The sequence below is a fragment of the Pelobates fuscus genome, chromosome 8 (assembly GCF_036172605.1).
Source record: "Pelobates fuscus isolate aPelFus1 chromosome 8, aPelFus1.pri, whole genome shotgun sequence".
Classification (NCBI taxonomy): Eukaryota; Metazoa; Chordata; class Amphibia; order Anura; family Pelobatidae; genus Pelobates; species Pelobates fuscus.
This window is the reverse complement of record NC_086324.1, coordinates 14,513,316-14,539,461: the sequence shown is the minus strand read 5'-3', so window position 1 is coordinate 14,539,461 and position 26,146 is coordinate 14,513,316. Positions and strand designations below refer to the sequence as shown.

General features: G+C 39.1%; 1 protein-coding gene across 2 annotated transcripts; it reads left to right on the top strand.

Moving 5' to 3' along the window:
* Positions 1-1,336: 1,336 nt before the first annotated feature.
* On the top strand, positions 1,337-25,671 carry USP37 (ubiquitin specific peptidase 37). 2 transcript variants are annotated; one of them, XM_063429269.1, is made up of 23 exons: positions 1,337-1,521; positions 5,111-5,276; positions 9,488-9,585; positions 9,674-9,846; positions 10,507-10,584; positions 11,443-11,537; positions 11,657-11,741; positions 12,410-12,550; positions 13,496-13,627; positions 14,723-14,846; positions 15,308-15,513; positions 15,631-15,748; positions 15,834-15,913; positions 18,910-19,074; positions 20,020-20,088; positions 20,793-20,937; positions 21,364-21,607; positions 21,728-21,891; positions 23,095-23,155; positions 23,594-23,709; positions 24,357-24,426; positions 24,584-24,722; positions 24,905-25,671. In XM_063429269.1, exons 1-23 carry the CDS (start codon positions 1,366-1,368, stop codon positions 24,990-24,992), a joined length of 2,913 nt encoding a protein of 970 aa, XP_063285339.1. In that variant the 5' UTR covers positions 1,337-1,365; the 3' UTR covers positions 24,993-25,671. The 2 variants fall into 2 exon arrangements, with proteins under 2 accessions (XP_063285339.1, XP_063285340.1); XM_063429270.1 differs by lacking the exon at positions 10,507-10,584.
* Positions 25,672-26,146: the final 475 nt, after the last annotated feature.

Genomic DNA, 26,146 nt, shown 5'->3' with positions numbered 1-26,146 from the left:
CCCAGTAACATTGAGCTATTCACATTATACCGGGCAGCTCCATAGATAGGAACCCAGTAACATTGAGCTATTCACATTATACCGGGCAGCCCCATAGATGGGAACCCAATAACATTGAGCTATTCACATTATACCGGGCAGCCCCATAGATGGGAACCCAGTAACATTGAGCTATTCACATTATACCGGGCAGCTCCATAGATAGAACCCAGTAACATTGAGCTATTCACATTATACCGGGCAGCCCCATAGATGGGAACCCAGTAACATTGAGCTATTCACATTATACCTGGCAGCCCCATAGATGGAACCCAGTAACATTGAGCTATTCACATTATACCGGGCAGCTCTATAGATGGGAACCCAGTAACATTGAGCTATTCACATTATACCGGGCAGCTCCATAGATGGAACCCAGTAACATTGAGCTATTCACATTATACCGGGCAGCCCCATAGATGGAACCCAGTAACATTGAGCTATTCACATTATACCGGGCAGCCCCATAGATGGGAACCCAGTAACATTGAGCTATTCACATTATACCGGGCAGCTCTATAGATGGAACCCAGTAACCTATATCAGGATCTCAGGGGTGGGCAGCACTCCACATGTTGTGGACTGCATCTCCCATCATGCTTTGCCGGGGTTATGGCTGTAAGAGATTTCAGAGAGACTGAGTCCGCAAAATCGTGGAGTAAATGTGGCATTTCGATTTTCAGTTCGTTACTGTTCTGTATTTAGTAAATAAATCTGACGTGAGGATGTGTTATGGCGTCTTACGATGCACAGGCTTTAACAATGTGAGGCGTCATGACACACCCTAGCGGTCTGGTGTGAGGAGCAGGTTTAAATCCCTTCTCCCACCAGATATAGTGAGCTGTATGCAGCGCCCAAAATATCACTGCATGCAACCCATTAAATCCATTCGAGTCGCTGTGGCAGAGTAGTCGTGATTTTCTAAATGCCGGCTGTTCTTAGGAGACCCACCTACTGCCGATTGACATCGGTGTTGAGCTTTGCCAACTGCCCCGCACAAATCCCAGTATGATCAACAGGTAAATCATTTTGAAGGATCAATATTACAGGGTGATATCCCACATCATGCCAGTACTGATATTGGCAAGGATTATTCTATTAGTTGTTAAAGGGACTCTCCAGACCACTAAAAGCATTTCAGATTGCTAACAAGAAGCAAGTAGTACTAGTATTGAAGAAAGAGTACATATGTGGTTTGATAGCGGAAGGTTTAAAGGGGTGGTTTATTAGTAGATTTATAATATATTTATATTTGTTAATATCTGTTTATTTTTAGGCTTTACATTTTCTGCACTTTATTATTATATTTAAAACATATATATACAAATGACTTCACTCAGTCTGCGGGGTTCGATTCGGATCCACTGTCTCAACATGGGAACATCGAAATGGAAGGAAGGCTTCTGTGAAGTCGTAGAGAAAGACAATAAATTCACTCTGGTTGTAAACTTTAATGCTGGAGGTGTGCCAGCAAAATTTCAGGTAATTATCTCGGAATCTTTTTTTATACCAATTAATGTGAAAATAAAATACTATAAAACTTTCTTTTTGTCCTTTTAACTGTTCTTGCTTGTTAAAACAGCACTGTCATGATTTGGGGAGTTTTGCTGAATTTGTAAAGTCCCCCAAAGGTGACATTGCCTCTGGGGGTCTGGTGGTCAAGGAGGGCAGGTAAGGAGTTTACTTTACCTGCATTTGTCCCTCACGGATGCCGTCATATTGGTCCGGAGCAGTCCTCCTTGGGGGTTGACATCACTGCTGTACTCTCGTGCATGTGCAAGAGTACAACATTGAGGTCTATGTCGGATCCTCCATAGACACAGCCAATTCCTTGCAGCCGACACTGGTGATGGCCACTGGGATTGACACACATGCTCCGCCTTGTGTTGAGAAGTATCAAGATCAAGTGGTCCGTACTTTGTCTATGTATTTCTCTTGACTGGGTAGCAATTTCAGTGAAATTCCAAAACTGTCATGAGTATTTCGTTAAGATTTTATTTTTATGAAATTCTCTTTTTTGGGGGGGGTTTGACAGTGCTGTTTTAATACTATTCAGTCTATTGTAAGAATCTTTCAGTCCAGCAAATCAAAGTGAATAGCCCTCTAAAATCACAGAAAAATAATTTGAAACATTTTACCTTATTTGAAACCTTTTGTGTGTCCGTGCGCACGTCTGTCCTTTTTTTTTTTTACCAGTTCGTGTGTTTCTGTGTCCTTTTTTGTACCAGTTCGTGTGTTTCTGTGTCTTTTTTTTGTACCAGTTCGTGTTTCTGTGTCTTTTTTTGTACCAGTACGTGTGTTTCTGTGTCTTTTTTTTGTACCAGTACGTGTGTTTCTGTGTCCTTTTTTGTACCAGTACGTGTGTTTCTGTGTCCTTTTTTGTACCAGTACGTGTGTTTCTGTGTCCTTTTTTGTACCAGTACGTGTGTGTCTGTGTCCTTTTTTGTACCAGTACGTGTGTTTCTGTGTCCTTTTTTGTACCAGTACGTGTGTGTCTGTCCTTTTTTGTACCAGTACGTGTGTTTCTGTGTCCTTTTTTGTACCAGTACGTGTGTTTCAGTGTCCTTTTTTTGTACCAGTACGTGTGTTTCTGTGTCCTTTTTTGTACCAGTACGTGTGTTTCTGTGTCCTTTTTTGTACCAGTACGTGTGTTTCTGTGTCCTTTTTTGTACCAGTACGTGTGTTTCAGTGTCCTTTTTTTGTACCAGTACGTGTGTTTCAGTGTCCTTTTTTTGTACCAGTATGTGTGTTTCTGTGTCCTTTTTTTGTACCAGTACGTGTGTTTGTGTCCTTTTTTGTACCACTACGTGTGTTTGTGTATTCCTGTGGGCGGGGTTTGGAGGCCGGCCCCCTGGGGACCGGACCTTGAGCAGTGTTAGGGGCCCCAACATTTTTTATGGCGACCCTGCCTACCGCCCACTTTTGTATCTTTGTTGATGGTAAAATGTCCTTACCGCCCACCAGTGCCACATTAACTAGTTTTATAGCACAAGTGTGATTTATTTATTTTTTTTAGAAAGGAGGGTTTTTTTTTTTTGGTTTTTTTTTTTTAAATGTACTTAAATTTATCAATTTATTTCCTTTTTTTTTTTCGATTCTACTTTTTTCTGTATGTCTGTGAGGTGCTATGTATGTTTGAAAGATGTGTGTGTGATTGGGCAATGTATGTGAGGGGACAGTCTGTGTGGGGTGCATAGGGTCTATGCTGTGTGTATGTGGGTGAAATGTGAAAATCTATCTTAAGATCTCCCTCTCCCTTCTTCTTGCATTTTACCAGGGAGGGGGGATATAATGCTGCAAGCCCTGGTGGTCCAATGGTGGCATGTTCACTTAAGCCTGTAGCTCCAAGCCTGTAGCTCCTCCGTCTACAGGCTTACTCTAATGTCTTCCTGCGAGCGCTGTATCGGAGCGTTGCCATGGTAACGCGCAGCACTGCTCGGACCAGCCTGCTTGCAGGAGGAACACAGAACCTCCCAGGCCCTTCCCTCTCTCACTTTGTACCAGCAGGCCATTGAGGGAGATCTTTGATCTCCTCAACAGCCCGAGAGGACTTACAGCAAGGTTGGCTCTGCATGGGCTGGCTAGGGAGATGAAATGATCTCCCCTGCCGGCCTTGGTCCACGGACATGGAGGCCCACCGGGTGTTTTCTGAAGAACCCACCACCCGCCCACCTTAAATCCCAAACCGCCCACTAGTGGGCGTAGGGACCAGGTTGACTACCCATGCTATAGAGCTGGGATAGGTAACCTTCGGCACTCCAGATGTTGTGGACTATATCCCCCATAATGCTCTTACACACACAATGCTGGCAAAGCATCATGGGAGGTGTAGTCCAAAACATCTGGAGTGCTGAAGGCTGCCTATGCTTGCTATAGAGTTAGGAATACAAATATTTAATCCTAATGCTATAGAGAGACTAGGGCCCTGTTCCGTGGTGAATAAATGGTTAATTAACCATTTATTTGCTTACCTTACCTTCCAGCGCTGGGATCCCTCGACACTGGTGACCTATCCTTCTCCATCGACGTCAGCTTCCGAGTGGAGATCAATGCGCATGCATGGCCAGAGGCGCGCACAAATTCAAACCTGCCCATAGGAAAGCATTACTCAATGCTTTCCTGTGAGGATCTTTTTTTTTTTGACACTGGACTCCCTGAGGACATCCAGGGTCAAATAAGTGTAATTTACTCCGTGTAAATCGCGGAACTGGCCTCTAGTGGCAGAGAGACAGCCACTAGAGGTAGGATTAACCCTGCAGTGTAAACATAGCAGTTTTCAGCTGCCGGGTTAAAACTAGGGGGGGACCTGGCACCCAGGTCACTTCATTGAGCTGAAGTGGTCTTGGTGCCTATAGTGGTCCTTTAAGAAAGTGAACCACACTATATGTCCCCTTTTCCCCTCTTTCTGACCTGGTTACATACTTCTCAAGTTCTTTCCTTCTTCATTTCTCTTTCTTCTCTACGCTTCACACTGTTTCCTCAGGCTAGATCTAGCGAACGGAGGAACTAGGTAGCACAGTTAGGGGTTTTAACTGGCACATATGATAGCTAACTACTTTTAGCCCACTAGCCTGTGTATATACCTAATATAAATTTCCCCTACAAACGGCGAGTGCCAAGTCTGGGTTCAGACCCACGTTTACAAAGTTACAGAGGACTAAGGTCTCTGAAGGAGGGTTTGTAATTTACTTGGCCTCTTCCTTAGCCTAACAGATTGTTTACTGGTTGAGCTGAAAGTAAAATGATGTAAATACTCACAAGGGGTACTGTGAAGTTAAAATTTACGAAAAACTTCAATGGCCGGCAGGCGCCTTCGGTTTTGATAAGAAAGCTGAGGCTTATAATATTGTGATTGTCACGCTGTATTCTGCCACAATGTCGAAAATGTCGGCTTCTGCGTAAGCCCATAAACTGATGTGCACCTGTACGTGCTATTGAAAGAAAAAAAAAAAAGAAAGTGAACCACAGTCTAAACATCATTAGCATATCATGAATCACAATATAAAGTCCAGATTGTTGTTAGTCAGGAAAGTATCATTTACAGTAATTTGCAATGTTGTTTCTATTGTAGCTAAGTCAAAACATCAAAAACATTGTTCTGAGACCAACTGGAATGAAACAGAGCAGGCTAATGCTCACATTGAAAGATTCAGGTGCCATAACGGTAGATAAGGCTCCAATGAAAGATGCAGAGGTGTTGAAACACTTCCTGGACTCAGTTGACAAAGGTCCAACAGGTAAGAAGGCAATGCTGCTTTATTTATTTAATTATTGCTAAATTGCCGTTGTTTTTTTTAAAAAAAAATTTCACAGGAGAGAACAGGTGTGATTTGTATTTATTTGCATAATTTGACATCTTACCCATATTCCCACCACCACGGTCTGTGACTTTTGGTTTGCACAGTTCCTAAAGTTATCAAGTTGCCTAGTTGTCAGTCAACAAAATTAAAAATAAAGCTATATAAAATAAAACAATAGACTTGACCAGGGCTTAGCATTTTTAAGTAGTAGGCTACTAGCCAGGTCTTTACTGCAAGCCTGTAGGGTCCATACTAGTGGGGAGTGGAAATTGTGAGCCTTGACTAGAACAACTGTTGACTCTAAAAGAGTTATCCCATTTTTGAGGAGCAACAGTTAACCATTACTGTCACTCACCCTGCATAGTATGACTAAAACTGTGCTGCATCATATCATATTGTATTGTACATTGGGGAAAATGAAACGTGGCCATTGCAAATGTTTGTCTTGTATGAACCACAATCCTCTTCTCCTTTTGGACTTTTGGTTTCTCTAAAATATATTTGCAGAAAATTCAGTTACAATATCACAAACCCTCCTTGTAAATACAGTATGGTGTAGAAATGAGAAATCTTCTTTGATATATATATATATATATATATATATATATTTTTCCCATATTTTTTTTTCCTGTCTCTTCATTGCACTAGCCAGATTACTGCTCTTGAAGAATTTCCAAATTCTGCGCTAGTGTTTCATCTCCATCATATCTCTGCAAGTCATCTTTGGTACTATGGGCCTTTATTCCTATAAGCACTGAAACATTAGGTTTTTTTTTTGTTTTGTTTTTTTTTTAACATCCACAGGCACTGATGCTGTAGTTTTTTCATTAACAGATTTTATGTATTGGCCTGCTGGTTATTGAGTTTCTCCTTTTATTCACAGGCACATTTATGATTAAATGTGTCTGCCTCTGCATTTGTTTTTCTTCTATTGTTTTAGGGTCATTCACTAAACTTTTAAATTGCCATTTAAATCTGCCATGGCAGATATTTATCTAAAAACTCCAACTCTTTCGCGGGAGCCCCTAATGTACCCTTCACGTTGGGTAATGGTACGCGTCAGGGATGCTCGCTCTCTCCTCCCTGCTATTTGTATTGTCTCTGGAACCCCTCCTACAAGCTATCCGCTAACACAAGGACATTCACGGAGTCAATGTTGGGGGCGAGCAGTTTTTGGTTTCTGCATACGCAGATAATGTCCTATTATCACTTACCAACCCCGTAGGGTCTATGGCAGTACTCCAGGATCTACTGACTACGAATGGCACTATCTCAGGCTATAAAGCGAATATGAATAAATCTAGCACCCTCCCCTTGGCACGGCACTCATTCTATCCACCTATAGCATTCAGATGGCACATCGCTCTCTCAAATACCTAGGGACTAATTTAACAGCTGACCTCTCTAAATTGTACGAAATTAACTATAGACCTTTATTAAAAACATTGATTAGAGATATGGAAAATTGGATTGATAAACAGACATCGTGAATAGGCCGTGTTCACTCCGTAAAGATGAACATATTGCCGCATATTTTATTCCTGTTTCAGGCACTCCTGGTTACGAAAAAAAACAAAACATATTTGGCACCCCTACAAAGCGCTATAGGGGGGTTTATTTGGCAGAACAAGAGACACAGGGTATCCAGAAAAGTCCTTTACTGCCCTAAACCGAGGGGAGGCCTGGGTATAACTCATATTTACTATTATCTGGCTGCACAGCTTACTCGAAAAGGGATGTGGCATGCACCGGTGGATGTTAGGAAATGGGTAGATTTGGATTCTTTAATGACTGGTGCAGACCTTCCCCAATACTACATGTGGGTTCCTAGAGATTGCAGAGTAATATTACGGTCAACTTGCCTGGCCATACTCCTTCAGAATTTGGGATGCAGCCGCTTATAAATTCGTTTATCTTCATTCCCGTCCCCAATCACTTCACTACTAAGAAACCGGGCATTCGCTCTGGGTATGTCAGCACGAGAATTTAAAAATATAGAAAGGGCATGCCTCCAGAGACTGTTATTTATATGAAGGTGGACCGATAGTATCCTTTGATACTAATGCGCGCGACTTACTCCATCTGACTTTTTTTATTTATTTTTTTAAAGATATTTACAGATCAGAGACTTTGCAAAGCAGACATGCGTCAAAGAGGCTGCACATAAATATTGGACCTTTTATGAAAGCCTGTGTCTGAATGTAATCCCCCGGAGAGATCTCATAACTTCATTATAAGCTTATTTATGTACGGAAACAAAGGAATGGGGACAGTTGACTTACATTTCACAGTGGGGGAGGCGGAATTGGGGGAGGTGCTGGAAGGCATTGACTGGCAAGATATCTGTGAAGCGGCAGCTTCTTCCTCCGTATGCATCACTTTGCAAGAGCAATGTTTTATTACTGTTTCAATGGTATACTACCCCGGTAAAACTGTACCGCATGAAACAGACTCCAACCGATTTGTGCTTGAGGGGTTGCACTCTCAAAGGCACGCACTTACATATGTGGTGGGACTGCCCACAGATAGGACCTTTCTGGTCCACAGTAGAAGACGTCTTAGAAAAACTTTTTAACAGGCAACCGGACCGAACACCGTGGGTGTGCCTCCTGAATAAGCCATTAGATGGGTGGACTTGAGCAGAACAAACTGCTTTAGAAGGTCACCTTAGCAACCAAACGGGCCATAGCCCAGATTTGGCTACTGCCTACTGTTCCTTCCGTCTCTCAAGTCCTTAGGACTATTGTCTGATGGATAAACTGACAACGCAGGTGAGAAACACAGTACATAAGTTTGAGAAGATATGGGAACCCTTGGAACTCAAGTGACTTGATAGACTGAAGTAGAAAGCTGGTGGAGAACTGTAGGCCTCTCTCCATCTTCCCCTCCCTAGCAGTCGACCACTACGTACTATCCTATCCTCTTCTTTTTCACTTTCCACGCGTTGGCTCACTATCAGTCCTTTTCCTGAAATGTTCTGTCCCTGGCTAGACCTAAGGATTCATTAATAGGTATTTCTAAAAAGCTACTCCGAGATGGGGTGTATGCATACTATCTGTGTCGTGAGCATTTTTAGGCAATCCAACCCAGGGTACGGAAATCTATCTTACAAGAGCCAAGGGACCTTTCAGGTATATCTTCTCTTTCTACTATTTTCAACCAAGTTCCAAAAAACAACATACATTTTTGTATTTATTAAGTGCACAGTTAACAGAGTGGATGAAACTGCTCATGACGTGGATTAAAGACATAATGTTAAATTGCTTACTTTGGATGAGATGCCATGTACCATTACCTTCTCGTTTTTGTCCCATTTGTACAGTGAATTCATGCATTCTGAATCACTTTGTTATGCTATTACTTGACCAAAAATAAAGAATAAAAAAATAAACTACATCTCTTTTTCCAACTTGACTAAAGCGGCAAATTCCGGTTTAGTGTAGAATAACCTTGTAGAGTTTATATACTAAACAGTGAATTACAATCATGATTGCAATTTTGCAAACTGTGCAAATTTGTTCTAAATGTAGCAAATTGAATGTAAATAACACCACAAATTCTCTACAACGTGTGTACACCTGTAGTTATATGATGCTTCATTTGTCTCTTTAAATTTATATTAAAGATTTAGCAAAAAATCTCACAATCCGATTCAGTCCAAGCTCCGTCATTAGAAATAGAAACATTGGGGTTATGTGTAATGTGGCATTCTGAAAAGTCGCCTAAATTACTAAAATGCATTCTCACCTTTTCCCATGTAGGCATAACTTTTTATTTATATAACATCTGTTGCCCCCCTTCATTTCTCCCCTTTGCTGTATTATATATCTATACTGTCTGCCAGGTGTAAAGGACAGAGCATATAATAACGATTGACAGAGAGCTAATATAAAAGTGCTCAGTTAATAGTTGGTGTTTCAAAAAAAAATAAAATAAAATTCACACCTCACAAATAAATAAATATATATATATATATATTATTTTTATTTTTTTAAATATGGCGACAAGTTAACATATTGTGTATACTGGGAAGTCACAGTTCTCCTTTTATTATAAAATTGATATTGTGGTGGGGAATAAACAGACCGTTTAGAACAATTCCTGCACATACCGCATTTGTCTCTTTATTAACTCTTGTATTACACTAGTGAAATCTGCCCAAGGATCTGGAAGCTTTGGAGGCATTTTGGGAAACAGAAGCAGCCAGAGGGATTTAAACATACCAATGTCAAACGTCAAAAGTCAGGTGTGTAAAGATCAAGATTATTATCCTTGCTATGTTTCCCATTTAAATTTTTGTTTTTAAATAAACTTCTTCCTGCTCTTGTTTAAAGACTCCATCTAAAAGGGTTAGCTTTGCAACAAAGGATGAAACTCCAGTGAAGATGTCAATAAACCATACGGGAAGAGCAGCTGGTAAAACGTCTCCTAGCGGCATCACTTCATGTCGCACAGGCATCTCCCCAATGACGTCTACACCCCAAAGAACTGGTCTTTCTGAAAATAGGTATTGAGAATTAAGAAAACCAGCAAGTTTTATTCTTTAAAAAAAAAAAAAAAAAAAGGTAACTGTAAATCAGTCCTTGCTTAGTGTCAACATGAACACAGTCCTAGTGATTTAGGTTTTCGTTAAGTTCTGTGGCACTCAAGGAAATACCAAAGTAATTGGACCAATTTAAGGTAATTTCAAATCATCACATTAACGGTAAAATCCCAGATCCCCCTTATTCTTTATCAGGCTTATTCGCTGGGAGCTCTTGAGAAAGGACTAGGGATTTGCAAATTCGAGGCTAAAATAGCCAAACTGTAAAATTTGTCCAGTGCTGCTGGTATTTTTATTTATTTTTTATCTATTCCGTTTTGTCCTTAACATTTTTTTTTACTTTCTTATCACTTGAAAGATGTATTGGGCCCCCTCTGCAAGTGTAAATATCAGTCGATTTTGTCTGTTTGAATTAAGAAGTAATTTTAAATGGTCGTATTTTACAACACATGGTATTTAAAAAAAATAAAAGCTGTATAGATGTTTATTATGATTGCTATTTCAGACATTAAAGTATACTTGCTGAGATTTTCTGTTCAGGTTCACATCTGGTATTTAAGTCTGGTGGCTTTCAGAGACTTGGGTTTATCCTAGGTCATTTCGAATTGTGTTTTTCACTCACAGGAGTGAAAAAAGGAAACGAATGCAGACTCCAAGCCCAGAGATAGGCGAAGATTACCCCAAAGAGAATGATTCATCGACGTATGTTTTTGCTCCAAATTTTCATCAGATGGGTCAAGGGTTGCTTGGAGTTTTGGCTTTGAATTGCTTGGCTTTATAGTTCAACGTTAAAGCTTATTGATTGCCTTTTTTACATTTTTATTGGCAGGGTACTGATCCCCTCCCCCCAGTTCCTTGCTGTGCTGATTTTTTTTTAGATTTTTTGATATATATATATATTTGTTTATTGTAAATTTTGGAGGATTATAGAGATTACCAAAAACTTAGATATTGGTATCCTGACACGTTTTATGCATATAATTTATTTTTATTTTCAATAAGACGGTAGAAGGGCATTCCAAGTTTTAATATAAAACACCAGCTCTTGAAGTTTATCAAACCTGTCTCCTCATACTGAAAAGCTTGTATAAAACTGTCTCTTGATGATTGTATACATATGCACTCTAGTGACAGACATATGAGAGATTTGCTTTGTATCCTGCTCTCATGCATAATAGGAACGCATTGGTGTTTAACTTTACATTGGAAGCTATTGTTTGATCCATTCTCTGTAAAAGGCAAGACTGCTTTAACGTTTTCATGTGCTCTGAGTGACACAGGTGTAAATAGAGAACATTTGATGTATTTTAATAAAATGTCCCATAAAAAATGGTTTTCAAGGTCTTTCTTATGCTGTCCATTCATATTCCGCATGCATACCATTCAGACAGTTTCTGCGTAGTTACTGTTACTGTAAGGCCGTACAATCTGGGCTTCTATTATGTGTGATTATTTTCAAGTTTTTTTTTACCACTCCTTGTGTATCATGAGATGTTCATTATTTAACTTTGAAAAATTTCTTCAACCTAACCATTTGCTATGTTTGAATCTCTTGTTTAGCACAAATAAGGCATTAACTGACCCAGCACGCAAATTTTTAAACAGCAGCCGAGAAAAGCAGTTGACTCTGAAACTGGCTGAGGAGGGCAGACAAGGTATGTAGTTCTTAATGTTTTGGGAAATACTTCCAATGTGTCCTTGATACCTACTCACTTTTATTAAAAGGCAATTATTAAATGGTCGTATTTTACAACACATAATTATTATCTTACAGGATTAATGCCTTTACAGTCGTCTTCCTTTTACAGTAGCAGGTTGACTGCGAAAGAGTATACTCCTGGGAATGTGTGCACAGACCGGTAAGCATATGCTAACCGCCACCAGCAGAAAAGATTGTGTGAATTGCATGTTATCATATAAATGTCTTACAGTATTTTTTTCCTGCTATCCATTTTGCATGTTCCAATCTTCAAATGGCGAATATAATAGGGAAAATGATTGTGTTTTGTATATCTCTATTTTTATTTACTGTAAGTTGAAGGCACATGTTTTCAAAAACAAAATTAAAAAAAATGTGCATTCAGAGGGCTACATTCTCAAAGGCAACCAAAGAAAATAGCACTCGAAGTCTTTATAATAAAACTGTAATCAGGGCAGATCTGACGGCTATATAGTTTTCTATTGTAAAACTGAAATGTTGACAGAAAAAAAAATCACGTTTTATTTGTATAATTAAAATGTCCTGGAGTGTTATCCCATTTTTGTTTGGTTGCTATTATTCAACATTGCAGAATTTGAGCCCCGTTCTAAATATTTTTGCCAGTCTACAAATGCACGTCTTTCGGATGTTCACAACGGAAGTATTTTGTTTGCTTTTTCCCACCTTTCCTTGTTTAGTGAATAAAATTGACACACGTGCTCCTTGCTATAATGCCTATATTCACCAAACATTTTGCTGATTAAAATAGAACATATTTGACAGAATGTGTGTTTTTTTTGTTTTATCTGCAATTCCAAAATGAACCAGATCTGCCTCTAGTCAGCTGCCGTCTGCTAAGAGAAGTTTAATCCTCCCACCACAGACAAGCCCATTGTCTGCAAAAAAGCTGAAACCCAATCATGACTATCCTGGGTGGAATAAACAAAGGATGCCACAGCCACTTCAGGGGTATGTACTAATTTGTCATGTGTCTGTTTATACCATTGGGTGGTATAGTGTGTGAAGTGATGGTTTTGCCGTTTGAACACATTGAGGAGGCTGAGTACTTTATTTTCCTTAAGTACAGTAATGAGGCCAGAGTTACACAAACCGTGATGCTGTCATGAAATCTCAGCTATTTTTTTTGTTATTTTACCTATATTGAAGTATTTTTATTTGTTTAGTTTTCCCTGGGTTTACGGTTTCCTCGTCATTTTTAAAATGAGCCTACACTTAGAAATAAAAGTCCCAAGATGGAAGTGACTTTTATTTTTAATATATACCCTCAGTTTTGTGAACAGCCTCTCCCATATCAAGAAGATATTGCGGGGGGACGGGGCCTGACTTTCAGGGCAATGCGACGTGTTCTGCATGAGCTCTCACATCTTGCTTATACAAGCTTCCTACAGCATTACTGAATTCTACTGGGGACTCCACCGGCCACCTGTCTGGTCCTCACGACAGAGGACATCTAGAGTGGTGGTCTGGGACCCAACAAGATCTCATCTGCCCATAGCTTGAGCCTGAGGCCTGGTCTGCGTCGGGCGGGAGAAGCGGCTGCTCTCCTGGCCTGGGGTTGCTCAGACGATGGCAGCAGCGCACACATGCCCTGTTATCTGCCTTCCTCTTGTGACACTACATATATGGGGGGCTTATCTGTCACACCACTTATAATTCAAGCATCCCTATGTGTTATATATATTTCAGATATTGTCTGATTTCTAATACTTAATTTTCTTTGCATGCACTTAGCTTGTGGTCTCCTGGGGACACTATTCAGCTAATCTCCCATTGAAATAAACATGTTTGCATTATAATAAGTGTGCAGTATACTAGACATGTTGCAATATCTCTTCATTACTATATCACTAAGCAATGTCATTCTTACAAACATTTTCTTTTGTATCTTCTTAGATTTTCGAATTTGGGGAATACCTGCTATATGAATGCAATATTACAGTCTCTGTTTTCCCTTCAACCATTTGCAAATGACTTACTCCGCCAAGGGATTCCTTATAAAAAAATCCCAATGAATGCATTAATCAGGTATGCAGTCTCTCTTAGCATTTCTATGCATGGGGTGGGGGGAGGGAAGGGCACTAGGTTTAAAAAAAAAAAAAAAAAAAAAAAAGTCTGGTGAGATAAACACAATACGACTTCCCACAGTGCGTGGATTCTGATCCAAATGGATCAATGACCAGCAATAGGCTGCACTTTCAAATTTGTGGGTCTACATTATAGAATGTTGTATATTTGGTTTTATTCTATGTTGATGCATAAAATAGCAATGATGCCCCCATTTCAATTGGTACTTTAAGCAGTGTAACCACTACATTTCAGTGTAATTGCCAGTGGTGTATTTTTGCCGTGTGTGTGTGTGTGTCTGTGCGCGCTTCTGTCTGCGCACCTCTCTGTCTGCAAGAAAACATAAGTTGGCTGCATTTACGTGAACATGCTTATATTGGGTACTGCTGGTGGCCAATATGTACAGTAAAAATGAAAGTCCAGCACACTCCCTTATCTACTAGACAGCTACTTTGATGCTGATCAATTTTGTAAGTTTTATTAAAAACACCTAATCTAAAACTTACACTCACTCCCAGACACCAATTTTGTATGTCTGTCAGTGTGTGTCTGAGGGGGAGCCTGTGTGACTTTTTGTGCCTGTCAGTGAGTGTGTGTGTCTGAATGATTCTGTATGCCTGTGGGTGGGTGTGTCTGCGTCATTGTGTGTGTAAATACCAGTAATAATCAGTAAATGTGTGCGTGATTGTGTGTATCTGTCAGATTGTGTCAAATCAGTGAGTGTGTGTGTGTATCAGTGAGTGTGTGTGTGTATCTGAAAGTGTGTATTATTCTTTAATGGGAAGAGGAGTGGCCTTGACAGGAAGGGGTGGGGCAAATGTAAATTAGGGGGTGCCCGAGTTCCGTCATGCCTAGGGCAGCAAAGATCCAAAATACATCACTGGTAATGGCACCATCCTGGCATCCATAAACCACTAAACTATTGTGGTGATGGTGCTTAGAGGGTCATTCTGCTACTTGCTTCATTACGCTACTGGCTCATTACATATATATGATGCTTCTGCCTTTTTTTTTTTTTTTTTTAAATATATATCTATATATATATATATACTGCAGACGTTTTGCCATTCTGCTGGCCAAGAAGGATGTCTGCAGCCCTGAGAATAAGAAAGAACTTCTTAAGAAAGTTAAGAATGCCATATCGGCCACAGCAGAGCGGTTTTCTGGCTACATGCAGAATGTAAGTATGCTTTGTGCTCATATTTTCTTTTGTGATTAAACCAAATGCTTTGTAATATACACAATACATGTCAGTCTTTGAAATCCGTACTGATAGAAAAAAATCTCCTCATTTTGTTGGCAAAGTATAGATTGAATTATAAAATAAATCTGAAGTGTGCTTTGTCTTAGACACATAATTGCAAGGTCCTTTTAAATGTGCCACCATAAAATACTAAAGTTTACTAAATTAGGTAAATATTGCATTTTTGTGTTATCTTGTGGTACAAAAACTATTTCTTGGTTATGTACAATTTCTTTAAATAGAAAATTAAAATATACTCTTGGAGTGAGGTCCTTTTTAAATGTATTGATCTCTTTTAAGAGGGGGTGGGGGTAATTGCCTTCATCTTGTTACCTTACTACTGGGATATTGTGCAGCCTTTTTGTCTGATCTGGTTTTAAAGCCAGTACTCTTTACAGGATGCCCATGAGTTCTTGAGCCAGTGCCTTGACCAGCTCAAAGAAGATGTGGGTAAACTAAACAAAACCTGGAAGACTGAACCCTCTTCAGGAGAGGATATTTCAGGTGGAAAACCAAATGATGACGTCACTGCTACCCGTGTTTACACCTGCCCAGTGATCTGCAATTTTGAATTTGAGGTGCAACATTCAATCATTTGTAAAATGTAAGCACTGGTTATCTTTACTTTTTGGATGATAACCTTTTTATTGGTATCCTTTAAATAGAAGTCCTGTATCAGCATAATATGCAGTAGTATTTATTCTATATTCTACTTCCACAGGTGTGGTGAAACAGTCACTAAACGTGAACAGTTTAATGACCTTTCTATTGATCTTCCACGGAGAAAGAAATTGTTGCCTTGCAGATCCATACAGGATTCTTTGGACCTCTTTTTCAGGGTATGTAAGCAGTTAGAAGAATTGAATCATTAATATTTGAATAACACGCATTTGCCGTAATACATTACGTATTCTTTCCTCACAGATGGAAGACCTGGAATATTCTTGTGAAAAATGTAATGGAAAATCTGCAACTGTAACACACAAATTCAGCAGATTGCCTAGGTAATAATTTTTGGCAACTTTTCTGTTAATTTCTAGTAAAACAGTTGGGGGGGGGGGGGGGGGGGGAATACTTCCAGGTTCAAAGGTAGAATAAAAGCTGACCCTAGAGGTAGTATAACTACAAATTGGGCATAAATATGAATATTATTTACCCTGAGGCATATGAGAGAAACATTTATGTGCGCAGTATTTGCAAACCCTTGGGGTATGTCTCAACAACCCACTTAAGACACTATCTATGGGAGAACTTGAAAGGCTATAGAAATAAGCTTGCAGCTTTGGAACATGATACATGTAAGAATTTTCTCATAATGTGATATCATTGGGTTGCAGACTTATCCCCCATTTTATTCCACAACCTTCTCTTGCACCCTGTTACTTTTAAAGGGACACCCAGACCTTTTCATCTCATTGAAATGATTACATTGCAGCACTAAGATTCAGAGAAAGACAAATGTGTGAATTACAGGCGCTTATTATTTAATGATTGTTTTAGATAATAGCAGCTTGAACACTTTGTGGATGCTCCAAAAATCACCCACTATTTAGAAAACAGAACAGGACACACAGAGAGGATAGAAAGTGAAAGAATCGTCTCCACTCTGTGCAATTGTAGTGCAGCGCTAATTTAAAATAAAGTCGACTCACCCTATTAGTATTGGTATGGTGGTTCAACTTAATTGGACATATGTGGAAAAACAAAATAGAAAATATATAGTGCAGGGTTGTTTAAACCACAAATTAGAGTTGTCTGTACAGTGGCACACTCACATGGTAACGAGCCTTTTTAGAAACAGGCTCTAAACTTTCCGGCTGGTATGTTATAGGGTAACATACACCCCCCTTTTTTCTGTCTGGATCTCCTCTCCGATCACACGTCCAATGTATATGGTGGAGAAAAGGAGAGGGATCTCTAAGTGAGATCTGCAGGTATAAAACACACCTTTAAATATTATGAAATTTGCTCACCTGGCTCAGAGCCTTCCAAACTGGCTCTGAGTTTCAGAAGTTTGTGTCAAATAAAGGGTGACAACCCCCTCTTGAGCCTGGGCAACACCAAACACTGGATCCGCTTTTTGGACGAAATGCACAAAAAAGTGCTTTTAATAAAATTAAAATTGAATGCAATTCAAGTGCATATAAAAGTACAAATAAAATACAAATAGAAAATATATATAAAATGTCCGTTTGGATCCTCCGAAACGCGTTTCACCTATCCTGTAGGCTTTTTCAATCGGCATGGTGTTGCTTCCTGGTTCCGGTATTTACATCATCAGTCTGGGACTTCCTCTTCAACTCCAATCCTATCAGAATGCGCCTTGGTGCTTGACTCCTCCCTTTCACAGCTTAACTCAATGATCTTACTCCATTAGGTCATCAAAAGATAGACGGGACTACATATCCCGAAATGCATTGCGGCCGTATTGTTCTGTCACTTCCGGTTCAGATCCTTGCCTAATTAGAAGCTATTAGTCCTCTTTTTGATTCAACATCAGGGTTTTTTTGTACTGTATATAGTTGTGTATATATAAGGGATTTTTGAATTTCATAAGGTTAGGTACTATGCATATACTTGTGGATTTCGGAGTCATATTTCTTCATTATTTTACATTTACCAGATTCAGTTCTTTACCCAATTGATGCTGTATAAATCTTTCTCCCCCCTCCTCTTTCTAAATTTGAGCGAAATTCGCTATAGTGTTGCTAAGTGTGATGGGACTGTCATTTCTGCCGAACCGGAAGTGACAGAACAATACGGCCGCAATGCATTTCGGGATATGTAGTCCCGTCTATCTTTTGATGACCTAATGGAGTAAGATCATTGAGTTGAGCTGTGAAAGGGAGGAGTCAAGCACCAAGGCGCATTCTGATAGGATTGGAGTTGAAGAGGAAGTCCCAGACTGATGATGTAAATACCGGAACCAGGAAGCAACACCATGACGATTGAAAAAGCCTACAGGATAGGTGAAACGCGTTTCGGAGGATCCAAACGGACATTTTATATATATTTTCTATTTGTATTTTATTTGTACTTTTATATGCACTTGAATTGCATTCAATTTTAATTTTATTAAAAGCACTTTTTTGTGCATTTCGTCCAAAAAGCGGATCCAGTGTTTGGTGTTGCCCAGGCTCAAGAGGGGGTTGTCACCCTTTATTTGACACAAACTTCTGAAACTCAGAGCCAGTTTGGAAGGCTCTGAGCCAGGTGAGCAAATTTCATAATATTTAAAAGTGTGTTTTATACCTGCAGATCTCACTTAGAGATCCCTCTCTCCTTTTCTCCACCATATACATTGGAAGTGTGATCGGAGAGGAGATCCAGACAGAAAAAAGGGGGGTGTATGTTACCCTATAACATACCAGCCGGAAAGTTTAGGGCCTGTTTCTAAAAAGGCTCGTTACCATGTGAGTGTGCCACTGTACAGACAACTCTAATTTGTGGTTTAAACAACCCTGCACTATATATTTTCTATTTTGTTTTTCCACATATGTCCAATTAAGTTGAACCACCATACCAATACTAATAGGGTGAGTCGACTTTATTTTAAATTAGCGCTGCACTACAATTCCACAGAGTGGAGACGATTCTTGCACTTTCTATCCTCTCTGTGTGTCCTGTTCAGCACTAAGATTACCTCTAGTAACTGTCAGACCGCCACTAGAGATACTTCCTGGTGGCTAACCGACTTTTGGTCTCCTGACTCTTTACGTCCTCGCACTCTGCAATGCTTGGGGCAATGCTTTCCTATGGGAAGGGCCTAATGCAAAGGACTGACCCAGCACAGAGGGAAATCACTGCTTTAATCGAGTAAATTACTGATTTTTAACCCTTTAGCCATCAGGGGGTGGGGTGGCGAGAGAGGAGGGGGTACCAGAGGTCTCTATCGTGTAAGGAACACCGATTTGTATTCCTAACACTATAGAATCCATTTAAATGTATGTTTTATATTTTTTAAAGCTTATGGGTTTTTTGTTTTGTTTTTTTCCCTCAGAGTCCTTATCCTTCACCTGAAACGATACAGCTTTAATGTGCTTCTGTCTCTTAATAACAAAGTGGGCCAGCAAGTTATCATCCCTCGATATCTTACTTTGTCTTCGCACTGCACAGAAAGCACACGCACTCCTTTGTCCCTGGGCTGGACTGCACAGAATGCAATGTAAATGGATATCTACCATTTCTTTCCTATAAAGCAAAAAAGAAGAAAAAGGTGGATAGGCTACTGCACTACCTAGGGAAAAGTAACAACCTTCAACCCAATGCTGCCAAACAGCCTAAACACCGTGTTGCTGCACACAGCAATATAAGGCACAATAGAAGAAATAGGCACGGTGCAGGGGTTGATGCAAAGGTGCAATAGAGACCACTACACCCATTATTTATGTAGATACAGCAATAACAAAACAGACGTTTTGAGCAGAAAGACCTTTCTCAATGTGTTTTGTATTTGCTGTATCTACTCAAATAAATAATGTGGTGATCTCCATTGCACCTTGCTGAGTTGTGCTATTTCCTATAAAACACAAGCTGTGGATCTTTAGTGTTGGTTTATACTTAAAATCTACTCTTTTCTTTGCATTTTTCAGTTTGAAAATTTATTTCATCCTATAACTGTATTAATCACATTATTTACATCTAAGCGATATTGTACATAAATGTAAATTGCCTTTGAAAACATGACTTTTTAGTGTGTGGGCAGGTATCTTGAAAACTGCATTACTAGTTTTAAACCTTCTTCAAACTACAGCCTTATTGAGACCGGTACTATTTAAATACAAAATATAATGCTGACGTCTGCAGTCAGGTAGAACACAGGGATATGCAGATTTCCTCATTGTGTTCCTGTGTACCAAAGTGAAAAAAATGCAGCGTTTGAAACTGCCTAATAAAGCAATATGCTCACTGTGCACAAGGAAATTGAGACCAAGTTTAGTTTGAAAACCCGATGAATGGCTTAAACAAATCCAGTGTTAAGTATAGGCACATGACAGATCCATCTGATTCTTAAGTGTGGTTCATTTAATCAAATCCTGAGGTAGACCTGTTTTATTTTGTCTTGTCATTATTTTGGCGTTTATAGTTTTTTCCTTCAATTTGTACACAGGAACTCAAGGCCGCTAAAAACATCACAAATTGTTAATTCTTGCTCTTTGAGCTCTTCAACCCCCACCAGGTATGTGTTCACCAAATGTCTTGACTTGTATGCACAGCAGTGGTGCACTACGAAATCTGTGTGTGTGTTTGTGTTCTGAATTTACTTAACCTCTTTTAAAGGAGCAGCAACACAAATTAAGTGCATTTGATGATTTTTTGTCTTATTCATGCTGTATTTTTCTCCTTTGCCCCACAGCCAATTACTCTCCTCCTCTTATCTTTATAGTATTTCAAAGCTGTGCTGGAAATGGGTGGCAGATAAGAGGGCAGTGATTTGCTCTAAGGCATGTCAGCAACTCTGCTCATACTGGTTTCTCATTGGCTTAGCTGAGTACCTACTCAAAGTATGTCTGATAAGGAAGTTGCTTTGTAAAAAGAGGGAGTGTGGCTAAGGGGTGGAGTTGCACTGCAGACAAATGCAAAAAGTTTTTTCTCCTTTTTTTTTTTCTTGCCTAAAACTAAAGACATTGAAATGTGAGAAAGGAAGAAATATACGGCATACATATGAGGCCATATGCAAATGTACTTCATGTGTTGTTTCCTAGAGTGTCTGTTTAAATACTTGATTTTATATTTAGATCTCATTAGTTATTTTCATTTTGCTTGCTATTTAAATCTATGACCGTTTAGAAAAAAACATAACACCTATTTAACTGCACAGGCAAAACAAGTGATGAAAGTAATTAGGCTCACTTAATGTTTTATGTCTGTGTGTATCTCTAGAAAGCACACTTTTAAATCGGTCAACAGCCTGCCTGCTTGCCTGGATTCTGAAAGTGAGGACGAGCAAATTAGACGCTGTGTTTCTCAAAGTCAAAGGGTTTATGATGTGCAGACAAAGAACCTACTCACCGATGACCAGGAAAAGGTATGGGTTTGTTCCATATCTCGCCAATTATTCCTTTTGTTCTTATCTAGATTTGTGTGAAATAATTTGTTTCCTGTAATAACTGCCCATTGCATGATGAAGTTTTTAATTACTTATGCATTTGCATTATTCTCCCCCCCAAACATTTTTTTTACCATCTGCATGCAGTATTTTAAATACACCTGCTGTTGCATGCAGTATTTTATATACACCTGCTGCTGCATGCCTTATATTTAAACCCTTCTAGGTAATTTAACAATATTGCCATTTAAAAATGCATTTTCTATGCAAATATAACATGTTGCCACTTCTATAGATTATGAAATTTACCAGCAACTAGCCGATATTTATTTATTTATTTTGCTTACACCACCTTAACTTCTCTTAGTGAGTTAAATATTATTTTTTTTGTGTGTCTGTGAGTAGAAATCTATAATGGAGAGTACAAAGTGTCCAGCGCTGGCAGATACAGGTTTTGACACAATTAATGATGAGGATTTAATGGAAGCTGTCCTGGAAATTGGAAAGAAAGAGGCTTCCTTTTGTGATGGTGTTGCTGAAGGGGAGATCACTGGCAGCCCAGATACAGGCTTTGGAGGTGATGAAGATGTCCAGGAGTCTATGAATAACTTGGAGGAAGATGAAAAACCCAAGGCTGTTAAAGAGACAGGTATTCATAACATAACATGAAATAATTACATTATTCTGATTGGAGTAAGCTATAAACTATAATGAATGTAAACATCGTACATAGAATTCTACAGCTGATCTCTTTCATTTCGTGTGCCAGGTGTGATTCAGTTCAATGAAACATCTAAGGACTTTGATGAGAATAAAGAGAACAAGACTCCAGAGGGGACCCAAAATGATGTGGATTGGCTTCAGTATGATCTGGAGAGGGAGCGAGAGGAACAGGAACTTCAGCAGGCACTTGCTCAGTCTCTTCAAGAACATGTAAGTGTATTACTTATTTACCTATGAATCTAATTAATTCTCTGATATGGCAGCCATGGGACCTTTCCCTGAATTATGGTACTTGAGTTAGAATGTAATTTATATAACAATGTATTTTTTTTCTTAATATAATCCTTAAAGGGACACTGTAGTCAGCAGAACTACTACAGCTTATTTTATTTGTTCTTTTGAGTACAATCATTCTCTTCAGGCTTTTTAATGCCGTAAACACTGTATTTTCCGAGGAAATGCAGTGTTTACATTGCAGGGCAGGCATAGGCAACCTTCGTCACTCCAGATGTTTTGGACTACACCTCCCATGATGCTTTGCCAGCATTATGGGGGATGTAGTCCAGAACATCTGGAGTGCCGAAGGTTGCCTACTCCTGGCCTAAGGATAACGCCACTGGCCATACCTCAGATGGATACTAGAGTTGCTTCTTGGGGCAGTGCTGCATAGTGTAACTGACATTCAGTGTCTCTTCCTCTGCATGCAGACACTGAACTTTCCTCATAGAGATGCATTGATTCGATGCATCTCTATGACAAGATGCTGATTGGCCAGGGATTGGCTCAGAACAACACTTTTTTTTTTTGATGATGTCAGCCAAACAGGGAGAACAGGGGCAGAGCCTGCAGCTGCAGACTTGAACAAAAGTAAGATTTTACTATATTTAGGAAGGTAAGGGAGGGGACATGGGGGGTAGATCGTGGTTTTTAGCACTATAGGGTCAGGAATACATGTTTGTGTATAGTGTTTCTTTATAGTGTTCTTTTAAGAAAATATTTTTGAAACTTACTCCGGGTCTTCTGATGGGTCATGGTACAACTCATATTCAGGATCTCCCACTTGAGAGGTATCCTATGCAGATATTTCTTAAACAGGAATTCCTGTCAATCCTGCTCCTATTTGGGTGAGTTCTATTGGCTGACTGTCAGCTGATGGTCACAGCCAATAAATTCCATCCAGGTAAAGGCAAATGTTATGACCCAGCATGCTGTAGTGGTTTGCCCCTTTAAATGTCTTGATTGTAAAATGTTAAACTTGGAAAAATAATCTTACAGGTGTGAAATATCCTCTCTGAATTGACAATATATTCTTTATTTTTGTGGTTGAATTACTATCTTCATTGCACATCTCTTTAGTTTCCTGTGAGTTTGGAAATATCCAAAACTAAAAATAGGAATCATTTTATCTTGTAGGAGGCTTGGGAGCTAAAGGAAGATGATGACCTGAAGAGAGCAACTGAGCTTAGTTTACAAGGTGAGATGTATTATATTATTTATATAAATATATTAGACACACACATCTCATAACAAGGGCTGTAAATATTGCTTGTGAGTGCATTTTATTTTGTTGTGGTTGGGATTTTCCCCTACATTGTATAAAGTAAGATGCACCGTACTGCACACCGTAGTGGTAGGGTGTAAGAAGTAACTCTCAGACTTCAGGAGAGCTACAGTGAGCTAAAATGAGGCTACAGTGGAGGCAGGGAGAGGTGCCCAGCAAACACCAGGAAAGGAGTCAAACTAACACTAAACTGTTTGACTTTTACTGGGACAGTACTAGGGCCCTCCTGGCACCATAACCACTATAGGGTGCTGTTATGGTTATTGCAGTGTTCCTTTAGCAAAAAGTTAGTGGATTTTCCCTTTGTTGGATATCTGTTCTTGAAGTGTTGTCTTTTATGATAACTTGCAGAGTTCAACAATTCTTTGGTAGATGGAATGCTGTCTGAAGACGATTCTGGGAATGAAGATATCCTTGACATGGAGTATACTGAAGTAGAAGCCGAAGAGCTGAAGAAAAATGCTGAAGTAAGTAAAATAGCCCAAAGATAACCTAATGTCAATATCTGTAGTCCAGTTAACCCGGGTTTCAACATCAAGAACACTCATCGGGTAACAATGACAACTAGCACCTACTGTTTAGGCACCTGCAGCATGAGATTAATGTTATCACTGGAGTTCTTATTTCACTTTAGTTTTTATCGCTTTTGTGCATTTATAAAGGCATTTCTTTTGCAGATGTGGTTAGAGAAAAGCGTTTACACTTTTAAGCCCTTTATACTCTTATTAAAAGCATAAGTTAATCAAATTTAGGATATAAATTTGGGATTTAGGATGATAGTGCACAGGTACATTTTTTTTTTTCCTTCCATCTTGAGAGAGAAAACAGATGTGGGGTTTAATTGGTAGATCTTCCTGGTAATCATGCTGCAAAACTGTAGAAGACTACTGAAACCTGGACATATTTTAGTGGGGTGTCCGTATTCATTGCTAAATTTCCTTCCCTGGCACTGTTCAGTTTACTATCCATGGATGCTGTACATTAGACTGGTGTTAACGGATAATCTAATTTAAGAATACAATAATTTCGGGAATGTATGATGAAAACTACAGTGAAAGTAAAATATACAGTGTTCAGTAATTAAAGTTAATTGTCCTGTTACCGCTTCTTGCAGACTGGAGAACTTCCTCATTCATATCGTCTCATCAGTGTAGTCAGTCACATTGGGAACTCCTCATCCTCTGGTAGGTATTTTAAAGTGCTTGATATAAAAAAAAAAAAAATTGAGACTGAAATATTTTTGCTGCAAAGATTCTCAGTTCTTTAAAAAAAAAAATATGCATTCTGTGTTTGTAACTTTTGTTTTACATTTTTTTCCGTTTTATCCAATTTCTATTTTAGGTCATTACATCAGCGATGTGTATGATGTCCGAAAGCAAGCTTGGTTTACATACAATGACCTGACTGTTTCCCGAACACAGGAGAGCACTGTGATGAATGACAGAGACCAAAGCGGATACATTTTCTTTTACATGGACAAGTAAGCAGTTTCCCTTTGTTCATGGTACTGTAGAAGATTTCTTCTGTTTAGACTGATGTAGTCTGTTTAATTTGTGCTTAGTACAACAGCATGTTGAGTTTTCTAAATATATTCTATTTTAACTTGTGTTTAAGCAGGTTTTCATTAATGTGCTGCCTATTTATCTGGTTTCCTCCCTCCAGGGCGGTTTTTGATGAACTTGTTGAAGAAGAAAAGAAATCCCAATCTGCACCCACAGAGCAGAATAGGCCAGCCAGACCACCTCTGTGAGACATTCAAGCTCCGATCTCTTCATTGCACTGCTCCTAAAGCTTTATAGCTTGCTTTACAAGAGCCTGTATGGCCACTGCATCTCCACATTGACATTGGGCTCTGGATGTCACAGAAATCTGTCAACTTGTACATGGTGTAGCCTGTTGCCTCTGGAGAAATTGCAGTATATAAGGGGGGCACACTGGGGAATCCTACAAATGGTTTCTTCAAAGCTTTACAACGAGAGACAAAAAAAAAATCTTTTGTTTGCCTGTGGAATCACTAAGCTCCGCCTTGGGACAGTGGCAGCTTAAACTGACATTTCTTCAGCAATAAGATATGATAAAGTACTTTAAATTTGCCTTCTACAGACAGTGTTCCGACACTGCCCTATTTCTTATAGCACATTTGTTACAATTGAGGCTTTTTTTTCCCTTTTTTTTTTTTTTGATTGTAACAAATCCATCAACGGATTTTTTTATTTTTTGTATGCAGCTGAAGATTGGTGGCATTAATGCTGTTACACAAACTTAACTTCAACCTGTGTTGCTGTCTATGGAGAATCTGTTTTTCATTATTTTTCTTAAATAATACATTTATATTCCATAGACTTATCTTTGTTACTTTCAAGTATGACAACTGGATTTAAAAGCACACCCCTCCCTCCCCTGTGCTGAATAAAAGCAATATGATAAAACGAGAGATGTCTCTCTGCCGGCAGCTGTCACTAGAGATTTTATAATGGTTCGATGTGTTAGACAATCAACACACTACGTATCTATCCTTGATTTCAAGTGGTAGTTGTGTATTTTTCTTGTCAATTCTTATTGATGTTTCTTTCTTGCAGCATGTGCGTTTTTATGATTTTCTCTTAAGTTCTTGAGGGGTTTATTCTGGTCAGGTTTATGAGTTGTTCAGTCAGGGAAACTTGTGGTTGTCCATTACTGCTTTATTAACCCCTTAAGGACACATGACATGTGTGACACGTCATGACTCCCTTTTATTCCAGAAGTTTGGTCCATAAGGGGTTAAATAAGTTCTTGGCTGTGTTTCTGGGCCTTGCTGTTCTCTTACACGGTTTTGGTTCTGAAATGTTATTTGTATAAAATGTAATCAAGAGAGATTGCTTTTTTTTTTTTTTTTCCCGAGATGTACATATTTCTATTATATTT